Source organism: Gopherus evgoodei, chromosome 2, assembly GCF_007399415.2.
Source record: "Gopherus evgoodei ecotype Sinaloan lineage chromosome 2, rGopEvg1_v1.p, whole genome shotgun sequence".
In the NCBI taxonomy this organism is placed as follows: Eukaryota; Metazoa; Chordata; order Testudines; family Testudinidae; genus Gopherus; species Gopherus evgoodei.
In genome coordinates, this window is record NC_044323.1 from 79,583,146 (window position 1) to 79,597,081 (window position 13,936).

Genomic DNA, 13,936 nt, shown 5'->3' on the forward strand with positions numbered 1-13,936 from the left:
AGTTTCAAAATGACTAGATTCATACGATTTTTGTCAGTCTTGATCTAACACAGCCAGGACCACTAAGTGAAAAATGTTCCTTTAGTAGTGGACATGCACCAGAGAGACAAGACATGTGGAAACCAAAGTGAACATTGGTGAGATGTGCACATGCAAGCATTAAATAAAACTAAGATTTTGGGTAGACCCTCTACTAGAAAAACTGAGGTACAAGCCCTCAAGAAAAACAAACAAACAAACAGATCTCCAAATAACTCATGTAATGCCTTTTTGTATCTGTTGGGTCAAACAGAGATGATCGCAAGAACAATGCAAAGAGAAGTGTGATACTGTTTTATAAACAATTAATCACAAAAAAATGTGCTCTTTTGAAGGAAGACTAGGTTTCTCATCAGGATTCAATCTTTCCCCCTGGGATTGACAAAACTGCTAAATTGCTTCAACCATTGAAGACTGACTTGGACTTTTGCATTAGACATCTAGAGCTGTTAACCAAATTAGAGGTTTGTGACACCATCATCAATAAGCCATGTTCACAACTGTGCATATTTTTAAGTTTAAAGTTTAATTCTTTGTTCAGGAATACTAACTGCAAATGAGCAAATAAAACAATGGTAAAATTAAAGCAGAAATGAATAAATCAGGACACATCCACCAATTATATAATGAGATTATCCAAAGGATTATCAGAATCGAAAGAGGCCCACAGTAACTCCCCTATTCCAGTGGTTTTTAAATTTGTGGGCCAAAATCCCAAAATAGGTCCAATGCAAGTTTGTAGAGCTAAGTACCTGCTCCCCCATCCACTGCTACTACATGTTCTCATTTCCTGCAGTTCCCTCCATTACCAATAGAAAACCATGCTTCAAAGAAGCTTTCAAAAATACAGCCTTCTACCATTTCCAAGAGGGGAAAAAATGCTAATGGAGTTGTCCTCACTTCCCAGATTTTTGGAAAGGTTGGGTCGAAGGGAGGGAAGTGAGAATGGAGCTTTCCTTGTACCCATGTCTCCCCCGCCACCCCCACCCACACCACCCAATGACACATGAGCATGTAAGGGTGAGTGACAGACAAAGATGAGCCTCTGAAACATGTATGGCTGCCAACTCAACTTTGACTAAACACCTTTTAATATATTACTGTTTTGTCTAAAAGCATTTATAATTAGCGATCCTTATAGAAATAACAATTCTAACCAAAAAAGGAAGTAGTACACTTACATAAAAAGGAGATGAATTTTTCCCTCCAACGATTAGGGTAGCTGTTTTTCCATTATACTCCTCCTTTGGTGTGTACTTTAAAACATGGCAGTCTTTCACCTTAAAAAATAAATCACAGTAAACAGGGTCTCAAACAGACACATCTGTTCATATTCTAATTTAAATTAATAATAGATATTAAACAATGTGAGCAAAGTCACAGTGTCGACTCAATTTCATTTGTCTAATAGAAGACACAAAGTTCAAAGAGAACATTTTAATCATTTATAATGAAGCATCTTTCAATTAACTGTTGACCAGAAAGCCAACTAGAATTGACATGTGGAAAAGCCAATATTCTTATGTAAATCCTAAAAGTAAAATCAGTATCTCTCTTACCTGAAGTAATGTGACAGCATGTCTTTCACCATTCTTGGTCCATAACGGAACCATTCCCAACTTTACTGCAACAAGGCCAACTCTGCGGGAACCTTTAGATCAAAACAAACCATGCCCTTAATTTTAGACTAAATATCTGACAGAATCAGAGTTTGTTGTTCATCAGGGTATGCTACAAGATCTTTTTTCCCTCATGGGAGAGATTGAGGGAGGAGAGAACAAGTTTTGAACTTTGTGGGCAAGTTGGGAATAGCAGGGTTCTTTAATGTACTACTTATGTTTGTGCAGAGCATTACATGGGCTCAGTATTAATTACAATATATAATTTCTTGTTGAGAAGTCACTTCTGAAAAATACAAACATGACTTCCATTTTTGGCAAACCAGATGACTATTTCACTTGGTTTCCCCCCTCTCTAAATATTTAAGTTTTTATTTTATCCTCAGCCACTGTATAACCAATCTACCCCTTTAAGGGTTCAGATGCTTAGGTCTTTAGCTTGGAACACAGAACCCATAAGAGGAATATTTAAGAAATAAATATTTTAAATGTGTGGGGGAAAAAGAGCATCTCTAAATATGTTATATAATATTTACATATTGTATCAGTCACTTAGAAGCATTCTAAGTGTATGAAGCAGTCATCTGCAATGCCAGAAGCTAGGTTTTACCAGAGGCACCACTAAAGTCTTGGTCAGCACCATTGCTGCAACAATAAGCTAATTAACTAACCATCAAAAAAAATAAATCTAGAAAATGTGTTCATTTAAGACGGTGTGTCAGAGGGTTCCTGTGGACTCTGTGGGACTTTAAACACACAAGCTATGCTACCTAGTATGCTACCTCTTCCATGCAGTGACTGGGAGTCTGTAGTCCCTTGTGGATCAAGAATGCTACCGAGCCAAAGTCCCTGACTTTGGAATGAAGTCATTCACATCAATCACCAGCAGCTAATTACATGGTATCCTCTGATGTGTTCGTAAGAATCATAATCCAAGGGTATGGAAGCAAGACAGGTTTTGAGGGGGCTGTGGCTGGAAAGTGACGATAAATGTGTTGAAGCTGAAAGAGAAGATCCTCAGGAATAGAGAGGAACTTGAAGACTAAAGAAGTGCTTTGGTCCTTGCAGAGATAAAGAAAGTGACTACAGCCAGAGCTGCATCTGTTCATATACTAACCTGGTTCCCATGAGTGCAGTGGCCAGGGCTCATCTTTCAGTGGACACAGTTTACTGGCTGTTTGAGCTCTGTATTCTTCTGCTGTTAACTGCTTAAGGAACTGGGTGTTCTCTTCAGAAAGATGTTCATCCCACCAGGTGGCGCTATTAATATGCCTGACTATAAAGCACCAGGGTCCCCTACCAAGTAAAACAAAAATAAAAATAAAAAAAAGGAGGGGAGGGTTGGGGTTGCTTATTAATGTATATAATGCCTTTTACTAACACATCTCATCACAAAGATTACAAAAGAATTAAACATCATCATCAATAAATCATGCTCAAGTGATAGCGCTCAAACTGTCCCACCCTGATCATCATTCAGATAATCTTGTATTTAATTTACAAAAACACAAATAAAAGTCAAAAATAGAATCAATAGGAGCAATCAACCACATGCTAAAATAATAAATCGGTATTTTATCCTATGCCCTAGAGCTCACTAATCTCAGGCACTAGTGAATAACTAAAGAGAATCAAATTCCAAAATGGAAAATTTCAGGCTGAGAAAGCCACTGCTGGATTTCATTACCAGCCTCAAGAGAGGTTCTTAACCCCAAAAACTCTCAACCAGCATAACAGCCCCTCTCAACTGTCTTGACAGAGAATAAAGCAAGGGTAACCAGGTACCACATCATTTGGGGCTCTGAAGGACATCGACTCTACCTTACTTGCACCCAGAAGCAAACAGGAGCTCAGAACAGAGACTGAGTCACAATCACAACGTGCTCATAGAAGATACAACAGACTCAGGAAGCAGGCAACTGTGCTTTATACCAGATTAAAGACTTAGAGGTTGCCCTGATGTAGAGGACATTACCACAGTCCAAGATGGAGGCAACCAAAGTCTAGAAAACCGTTGCAAAGTATGTATCAGAGAGAAGCAATCATAAGCTTTGCCTTCACTAAGAAAAAGGTGTGTCCTTACCATGAGTTAGATAACACATGGTAACAAGCATGAGGAAAAATCCTAGTGAAGACATGGCAGTTCTAATTTTAACATGTTATCAAGGCATTCCTCTGGTGTTTACCTCACAACCTGCCAAAACATGTGAAAACTAGAAGTGCCTTATGTTGTGTTCACTAGGATTTTATCATGTGCTAGCTAACATGGTAAAAACATACATTTTTCCTAGTGAGGATGAAACCATAGCCTCTTGATTAGCCGCGCATAAGTGGCACTATAGACCATTGTGGCTTCTTGAAAATCCAGAATTAGTGATGGCTCCAGATGGACCTGCAGACTGAATTGTTTATGCAGAATGAAGCCCAAACCCTTAATATTTAGTGCAGACAATGCTTCAACCCACTTCTTTATAGTCTTCCCCATGTCAAGCATTGCTTCCATCTTAGCAAGATTAAGTCACAGCCTGTTTGCTTTCATTCAGGTCCCTATAAAGGACAAACGCTGGGAAAAATAATGAAATTGTAGATAGGGCTTTGGAGCAGAGCCTGGAGCTGGAGCCCGGAGCAGCTCCGGAGCAGTGGAGCTGCAGGATTTTGCCTGGAGCTGGAGCACAGCTCCAAAGCCCTGATAGTAGAATCTGATTTTCATGGAACAGTGATGTCTGGATGACATACAATGGTGGAGGAGGCCATGCAGACAGATAATCATGGGCATAAAGACAGCAATGAGGGCAACAATGTCTCATACTCCTCTAGTTGCACTGCCAAAAGAAACCAAGCACTGATACGTCATATCCTTGGTTTGATATCCTATTTTAAAGCCAAACTGATGCATTCCTTAGCCCTCCTGTGGAATTCGAGAGTTGCTCCATCAGTACTTCCTCATATTATAAACAAAACAGGGATATTCTTAAAAATCAGTGATGCCCTTGAGTGGATGGTAACTGAGAAGACTGTTTCCTATGTGTTATTGCAGTATGAAAATCAGGGCAATTATCTCATACTGCCTCAGCATGGGAGAGCCTGTTTAGAGAATGCACACAAAGGGTACATCTACACTGCCATAAAACACCCACAACAGGCCAGAGTCAGCTGACTCAGGTCAACAGAGAAATGCAGGGCCTCGTTGCCCGAATGAAACAACATCATGAGAAGTGTTCCTTCTCAGGAGGAAGCTGCATTGAAGATGATGAAAGCAACATGTTTACCAACCTGAAGATCTTGCATGTTCAGACTTTTTCAATTCATACTTCTTTCTTAAGGACTGCTTGTCTTTCTTCTGGACTATTCTTGAATTCTCATGTTTGAGCAAAAAAATGTAGTTGTTACTCTATGGTACTATCATTTTAGATGCAGCTGTGATAAAAAATAAATAGCTGAAATAGGCAAATCTTTCTTTTACAATTTCACCTTTAAAGTAGTGTCACTGAGTGTCAGTGAATGCAATGAGTAATACTAAATGAGCAGTATGGTAATAATATTTAAATAACTGCATTGACTTATTTTGTTTAGGAGAATCCATCCTCAACATACAGGATTCTGGACTATCCACCTTCAAGATCATCATCATTTTCTATAGTTTCAGAGTTATCTGCCAATGACAGCGTTTCAGTCACATCATGTATGTCACATAGCCACAGTATATAACGTAGCAAAGAAAAAAATAATCTCCATCATCCAGAAACAACCAGAGATAAATTTGTGGTAAGAACCAGTCAATACAAAAAGCGGTAATTGATGGAAAAAACTGCCCGGTTTATGCAACAAACTCTCCTTTCCATATGATTGAGAACCCACACTTCATTAACATGGTTCAGTCATTAAGACCAGAATACAGTCCACCCAACAGAGCAGATGTCTCAGACAAATTGCTGGATAAAGTGTATGAAAGAGAAATTGAGCAGTGTGCAAAAAGGTCTAGAGCAGGGGTGGCCAACCTGTGGCTTCAGAGCCACATGTGGCTCTTCACAAGTTAATATGTGGCTCCTTGTTTAGGCACCGACTCCAGGGCTGGAGATACAGGTGCCAACTTTCCAAGGTGCTGGGAGACGCTTATTGCTCAGCCCAACTCTGACACAGGCCATGCCCCCACTCCACCCCTTCCCGTATCCTCGCCTGCCATGCCCTTGCTCCCCGAGCCTCCTGCATGCCACAAAACAGCTGATTGGGAGGTGCAGGGAAGGAGGGGGAGGCACTGGGCAGCAGGACTGCCAGAGGTAGGAGGCGCTGGGACTGGGGAGCTGATAGGGGGCTGCTGACATATTACTGTGGCTCTTTGGCAATGTACGTTGGTAAATTCTGGCTCCTTCTTAGGCTCAGGTTGGCCACTTCGGTCTAGAGGGTAAAATTGTTAACCTGAATCTTGATAGGTGGAGCAATGTCCACAATGAGCCTGTTGTATGGGCTTGTGTGAAAACAGAAGGGAATGTCTTCCTTACAGAAACAATTGATACATCAGGAAATGCTCACACAGCAGATTACTTACAAGAAGTAACAGTAAAAGGGATAAACTGAAAAAAATTCAAATGTCTAGTATGCAGCTTGGTCACAGACTATGCTGCAAATGTATTCAAGATGAGAAGAAATTATTTAGAAGAGAGTCCCAAGCTAATAACATACGGTTGCAGTGCTCATTTGATGCACCTCCTAACCAAAGACTTCAGTGTTCCAGAAATAAAGGCTAATGTTGAAATTGCAAAATACTTCCCTAACAACCACTTTGCAGCAGCTGCTCTGAAAAAAGCAGGAGGAACCAAGCTAACTCTCCCACAAGACGTGCAATGGAACCCAGTAGTGGACTGTTTTGAGCACTATATCAAGAACTGACCTAATCTGATGACAGTTGTGAAAAAATAGATGGCACTGTCACAGCCAAAGTTCTCAACACTGGGCTTAAGAGAAATGTTGAGCACATGTTGAATACCCTGAAGCCTATTTCTGTAGCCTTGAACAAAATGCAGGGAAACAGCTGTTTTATTGCTAATGCTGTTGAAATTTGGAAGGAATTGAGTGAGATCTTAAAAAGAGAAATATGCAATGAAAGAGTTAGATTACAAGCATTAAAAAATGAATGGGACAAGCACAATCTCCAGCTCATTTTCTTGCAAGTATTCTTAATACTTAGTCCCAGGGTCAAACCTTAACTGCTGAAGAAGAGGACTTAGCTATCACATGGATATCCAGCAATCACCCCTCCATAATGCCAACTATGATAAACTTCAAAGCTAAGGGTGAACCATTCAAGAAATACGTGTTTGCTGACGTTTTTTTAAAGAAAGTAACACCAGTGGTGGAAGTCATTTAAGCACTTGGATTCAGACACTCTTGAAGCGATAACTTCACTTTTAACAGCAATAGCTTCTTCTGTAGGTGTCGAAAGAATATTTTCTTCCTTTGAACTAATTCATTCCAAATTGAGAAATTGTTTGGGACCTGAAAAAGTTGGAAAGCTTGATTTTCTTTTCCAGATTATGAGCAAACAGGAAAATGAAGGTGAAGACAACTGAGTTAGCTGCACAAGTCAATATTTTAAGTTTCTCATGTTGACCTGGCTGACCTAGTCCATTTAATTTTTTTGTTTTGTTTTGTAATATTTCATGTAACTATTTTAAAAACAAAAACAAACCTGATTTTAAAAAACTTGAATGTTTAACTAAATTCAAAAATGTAGATGCTGTTTTGTTAAAATGTTATGTTTGCTGTTTTAGAAAAAAAACAGAACACATAAAATTGCTGTTTTAGTTAAATAAAACAATTTAAACATCTGTCTTGTGATGTTCTCCTCCTAATACAGCATGGCAAGAAAATCCTCCAAATATTAATGATTAACCTGTTGAATTGGAGATAGTTCACCTCCAAATGACTTCATAAAATCTGCTTCAATTACCTTTGGTAAATGAAATAACCAAACAATCATTCATTTTCTGATATAGCTGTAAAACTAATCTGAAAAGTTTTCAAAATAAATCACTATTTAAAAATGTAGTATGTACCTTCTAAAAATGAAACCTACATCTATCTCTGAGTTGTGAAGAATATGTACTGAGGTTATAACAACCAACAAGAATGCACTTTTATGTAGAAATCCATGATTAAATCGAGTCTTCCTGATTTGATTTAAATCTAATGCACCCTGACCCAAACACCTACTTTGTAATTTTATAGTTCTGCAGCCTGAGTCCAAGTCAACTGACAAGGGCCAAGCACAAGTATTTTACTGCAGTGTAGACATACCCAGAGTGGCCCCAGTAGCACGGGAGGGAACACATTCTGGAGGACTTAAGAAAGGATTGTGACAACTCATTTCCACTGACGTGGTTAGAAGATACCATCCGTGCTACAAAACAGCATTGTGTCCAACCAGTTACAGTCAAGCCAACCATCTGCCATGTGTTCTGACCAAGCATTAACCATGGGGTGTGTGGACACACACCATTCCTCACTATTGGTACTGTGGTAGCTTGTAGGAACCCCAGCCACACGGGGGGGTGGGGAGTAGTACAAAGACCTAACAAGCAGATATGCCAAACCTGCAACAACAAAATACAAACAAAAATTGGGCTTGTTTTTGGCTTAATTGACTTGGGAGTTGCTTGTTGGCTAGTTTTTGGCTTGTTGCTTGTTTGGCTTCTAGCTTCTTGGTCTTGATCAGTTCCCGGCAAGCAGGCGCAAGGGGAGTGGGAGGGCATAAGCAGGGGAGAGTGTCAGGGTACACAGCAAGCCCACCACAGTCCCAGACTGCACGCGAGGGGGATCAAGTCACATTGAATGTTGGGGTTCTTAGGTATCAGAGGGTAGCCGTGTTAGTCTGGATCTGTAAAAGCAGCAAAGAATCCTGTGGCACCTTATAGACTAACAGACGTTTTGGAGCATGAGCTTTCGTGGGTGAATACCCACTTCCTCAGATGCATGTAATGGAAATATCCAGGGGCAGGTATATATATGTGTGCTAGCAAGCAAGCTAGAGATAACGAGGTCAGTTCAATCAGGGAGGATGAGGCCCTGTTCTAGCAGTTGAGGTGTGAAAACCAAGAGAGGAGAAACTGGTTCTGTAATTGGCAAGCCATTCACAGTCTTTGTTCAATCCTGAGCTGATGGTGTCAAATTTGCAGATGAACTGAAGCTCAGCAGTTTCTCTTTGAAGTCTGGTCCTGAAGTTTTTTTGCTGCAGGATGGCCACCTTAAGGTCTGCTATAGTGTGGCCAGGGAGGTCTTAGGGATTGGCTTGTTTTGGCCTTGTTTTGAAATGGAATTAGGTTGATTTTTGGCTTATTGTGAAAATCGGGATGCTTATTTACCACGCACAAGTTGGCAACTGTGGTCCCTAGTCACAACAGAGACAGAAGGTTGCAGCAGAGGAAGCAGGGCTGGCCTTACCATGAGGTGAACTGAGGGAGCCACCTCAGGTGCCAGACTGTGGGGGGACACCACTAAGACCTAGAGCGTAGAAAATTGTGTCTGCTGCTGATACATTTGTATTTGCTCTGCTCTAGATGCACAGAAATGGTGGAGTGCTGTGCTGGAGGAAGGAGGGCAGAAGAGACATAACAGGTAGGCGGGAGAAAAGGTGAGAGGGAATGACAGAAAGCAGCAGTAGCTGCAGGGAGAGAAAGGAGGAGCCTCTTATGTACCTCTCTTGCACCCCCAGGAGCCTGGACTGATTAACACCAGCTTCTCAGGGAGCTTCCTGTTTCCTGCTGCTTCCGTGAACAGGAGAACAGGCAGTCAAACTGAAGTAGGAGCCAGTTAGGCCCTTAAGACGCTGATATCTTCCCTCTCTCAGGCCCTGCTACCAGCCTGCTTATTTGTCCCCTCCAACTGAGTGTTGAGAGCCATTATAGCTGGTACAGAACAGCAGTTATGAGTGAAAGAAGAAAATGTCCTTCTGGGGAAGCATTCAGAAGAAAGCAAGCAAGCAAGGGAAGCTTTTCTATCTAAGCAGGAAGGAGCTGTCCTGAGATACAAATGTTCTCAGGTGAGCCTTGCAGCCCCAGTGAGGATGTGAGTGGTGAGGAGATGACTGATCTTCCAGTTAGTCAAAGTGCAGGTGACCTGGCAGCTACTGCAGCATCCATATCTCCATCTCAAATGGATGTGACCATGCATATTCCTGAAGAAAAGTGTAGATCAGAGAAGAGTGTGGTGGAGGCGCAAGAAACAGCAGCTGATGAGTTTAGTTCCTTAAGTCTAGACGACCCAGGACTGTGGACCCACTTGAGCAGCAGCCTGAGGGACTTCCTTGTACTGCATGGGCCACAGCAAGTGAAAAACTTCATGTTCCTCAAAGATGGATGAAAATGTTTATTTTCATTAACACATTACTGGCTTGAAATCCCCAACGGTGACAAAATGGAAGGCCATGGCTTATGTACTCAAAAACCCAGAATGCTGCATACTGTTTTTGTTGCAAACTCTTTCAGTCTAATGTTCCGGCCATACAGGGTTCTACAGGAACAAAGGACTGGAAAAATCTGGCTAGAAATCTGGCATGCCATGAGAAGGCAGCAAATCACCAGAGAACATTCCATAGATGGAAAGAGCTTGAGATGAGACTAAGGTTAAAGGCCACCATAGATGATAAGCATCAAGAAAATATTGCATCAGTCTCTTTACTGGCAAAGTGCTCTGAAAAGGCTCATTGCCATTGTGAGAATGCCAGCTACCCAAAACCTAGCACTGCATGGCACCTTCAGATCAGCTGTATGTGCCAAACAATGGAAACTTCCTTAAAATTGTGGAGCTGATGGATTAATCTGATGCTGTAGTCCAGAAGCATCTAAGAAGAGTCACCACCCAAGAAATGTACACACACCACTAGCTTGGAAAAACAGTTCAAAATGAGATCATACAGTTACTGGCAACAAAAGTCAAACAGAAAACTGTGGCAGACCTGAAGTTAGCAAAATATTCTGGACTATTCTATTATTCTGGACTGCATCAGCCATATGGAACAAATAACTTTAATTGTACATTTTGTAACACCAGAACCTAGTGAAAATGTCCCTGCAATGGTGATTGTCAGAGAGCATTTTCTAGAATTTATTGACACTGATGATACTACAGGAGCTGGTATGACAAATGTGCTTCTTAAAAAGTTGGAAGAGACGGGAATTGTGATAGCTGACATGAAAGGTCAGAGCTACGATAACGGTGCCAACATGAGAGGAAAGAACAGCGGAGTGCAGACACTGATCCGAGAGTAAAACCCTTGAGCTTTTTTTGTCCCATGCAGTTCTCTCATTCATTGAACTTGGTGGTCAGTGATGCAGCATCAGCTTCTAGTGAAGCTGCTGAATTTTTTAATGTAATTCAAAGCATCTATGTATTTTTCTCTGCATCAAGTCATCAATGGCAAATTTTGAAGCAACAGCTGGGAATATCCTCTCTGACACTGAAACCACTGAGTGCCACATGATGGGAAAGTCAAGTGGAGGCGATAAAGCCTATCAAACACCAAACTGGGAAGATAGATGATGCCATAGTTGCCATTATGGAGGATAATGCTACAACAGGAACTGTTCGTGGGAGAATAGTGGCAGAGGGAAATGGAATCACCAGAAACATATAACACTTCAAATTTGTGTGTGGCTTAGTGTGGTGGCATGATACACTGTTTGAAATAAATGTTGCAAGCAAGAGACTCCAAGGTGTTGATATCTCTGGAGCAATGGAACAACTGGACAAAGCAAAGTCAGACCTACAGTCTTACCTACCGGTCACATGAGAGATTTCAAAAAGTTCTGAAGAGTGCATAGAAGTTGGCAGAGGAACTTCACACTGAACTATTTTCTCACACATTCAAGAATACAAGAGTCACCGAAGATGACATTTTGATTATGAGGCACGGGATAATCTAATAAGAGACCTCAAACAACAATTCCAAGTTGAATTCTTTAACCAGATGCTAGATTGTGCAATACAGTCAGTCGAAGAATGTTTTACGTAGCTCAAGGAACACAGCAATACATTTGGGATGTTGTATGATATTTCCAAACTCCTCACTATACCTGAAGAAGACCTACACCAGCAATGCAGGGCACGAGAGACAGTGCTGACACATGATGACATGTGCAACATTGATGCGAGTGATTTAGGTGATGAACTGAAAGCCCTTTCAAGATACTTTTTGGCAGAATCAACTCCAAAGGCTGTTCTGGGATACATGCGCACAAATAAGATGACCACCCTCTTTCCAAATGCTTTTGTTGCTCTGCACATACTTCTAACGCTTCCTGTAACGGATGCCAGGGGAGAACACAGCTTCTCCAAGCTGAAGTTAATAAGAACACATCTATGCTTCACAATGACACAGGAGAGGCTGGTCAGCCTTGCAATCATCTCAGTAGAGTCCAGGCTTGCACAACTCGTAAAGCGGTGAGGGCCATATTACTCCACAAAAACAGCTGAGGGCCGAACCTCCCCCGGCCCTGCCAACGCCCACCCCAGCGCCACCCAGTCCCCCTGAAATACTGACCCCCCGCACCACCCGCCCTGTGGAAACAAACCCTTCTTCCCCAGTGTTGCCCCACCGAAACACTGAACCTTGGTAATATGTTATAGCGGGCCCCTAAGATAGTATTATTAAGGTAAAAGAAAAATGTCTTTTTGCTAGAAGTAGAATAAGATCTTCTCCCAACTTTGTAATCAATTGCCCTGTTGAATGAATGAATGAGGTGTGACTGAGGAGGGTGTGGAAGGCAGCACCTCCAGACAGCTGCAACCCTTGGCGAGCGGATGGGAGCCAGACCAGATCAGTAGAACAGGTCAGCCACTGACCCCTTGCTTGCCTCCTCAGCCCCCCACTTTCCCCAGCTCACCCTGCCACTGCCCACTTGCCTCTTCAGTCCCCCTCCCTCACCTGCCACTTGCCTACTCACCCCCCGCAGGCTGCACAGTGAGCCCACGTGGACCAGATGTGGCCCCCAGGCCGCATGTTTTGCAGGCCTGCAATAGAGAATGAGTTGGCCCAGACTGTGGACCTTCAGCATAAAGCAGTTTAAATCTTTGCAGCCAAGAAGGCACTGAAAGCACCACTTTGATTATTAAAAAAGATAAAAATGCCAGTGTTTACTATGCAGACAAGAAAATACACATTTGCTGTTCAGGCGTTCGAAAGTTAAGGGTTAAGTTGTTAGTTCTCCTTTATTGGGGTAGGTAGCAGAGCAGTACCATGAGAGTAGGCCAGGAAGAAGGCAGAACTGAGACCTTTCAAACTTTTGACCCAAGCGAGGTGACATGGGGAGGGGGGCGTCATTTCAGCTCCCCGCCAAAAAGTTGTGGGCCAGCCCTGAGAGGAAGAGCTTTAAAGAAGCCGAGGAAGTCACAAACGGAATCCAGAGACGATGGGGCCAAGCCCCAGGGCGCTGCCAACACCCCCTGCCCTGGCGAAGCGCATCCCCACAGCCTCCGGGGAACGCGGCAGCCTGGTCGCACGGAATGGAGGTATCCGAGCCCAGGTGACCCCACCCGAGCCCCCACTCGGCTCAGGCTGGGGCGGGTCTTTGCACGCGCCAGTCACGTGCGCACAGAACCAGGTCACAGATCCCTCGCCCCGCAGTCAGCGCGCGGCCGCACTGACACCCCCCAGGCCACGGGGCTCTGTCGCGTCCCCTCCCCACAGCTCCGCACCCACCTGTTCCCGATAGCGGCTGCCGCCTCCACTGGGCCGCCCGGACCTCCCGCCAGCAGGCGCAGCCCCGCCCGGCACAGCAGCCGCCCCCAGCCCAGCATAACTCCCGCTCCCGGCACAGCCTGGTCTGGTCCGTGTGGAAAAACCTTCCGCCCGCCCCGGCGCCCGCGAACAAAGTTCCGGACACCAGCCGCGAACACCCTACAGGGGAAGAATTCCGAAGGGCACCGCGTGGGGGCAGCGGGGCCTTGCCAAGCCCCAGTCTCCGCCCCGCGCAGACGCAAGCGAGCCCGAACCTCTCCTTGTTCCATTAGCGCGTGAGCAGCTGCGTAGCTGGGAGCGGGGCGTTCTGGGAGAGTCATAGAGAAACGCGGAGTGAAGGGAGCAGCCGCAAGGTCCCTGCAGCAGGAAAGAGGGGGAGAATCAGAGAGCTGCCCCTGGTGGTGGGAGTTGGTCACTGCAGGGGCAGCAGGTTGGCTAGGACTTGGGGGTGGGGTTACAGTTCATTGCTGGGTGAAAGTGAGCCAGTCAGAACCTGGCACATACCCAGCCCCCATTGCAGTGCTGCTTTAATGGGGTCTGTACCGTC

The 13,936-nt window shown here is 43.6% G+C and overlaps 1 protein-coding gene across 1 annotated transcript in view; it reads right to left on the minus strand.

Moving 5' to 3' along the window:
- Positions 1-13,588, minus strand: part of MRPL3 (mitochondrial ribosomal protein L3) — a 66,540-nt gene extending 52,952 nt beyond the window's left edge. Inside the window, 4 exon segments of the mRNA XM_030551099.1 lie at positions 1,221-1,319; positions 1,599-1,690; positions 2,776-2,954; positions 13,351-13,588. Of these exon segments, the coding sequence (XP_030406959.1) occupies positions 1,221-1,319; positions 1,599-1,690; positions 2,776-2,954; positions 13,351-13,448 (468 nt within the window). The 5' untranslated portion in view covers positions 13,449-13,588.
- Between the last annotated feature and the right edge of the window lie 348 nt (positions 13,589-13,936).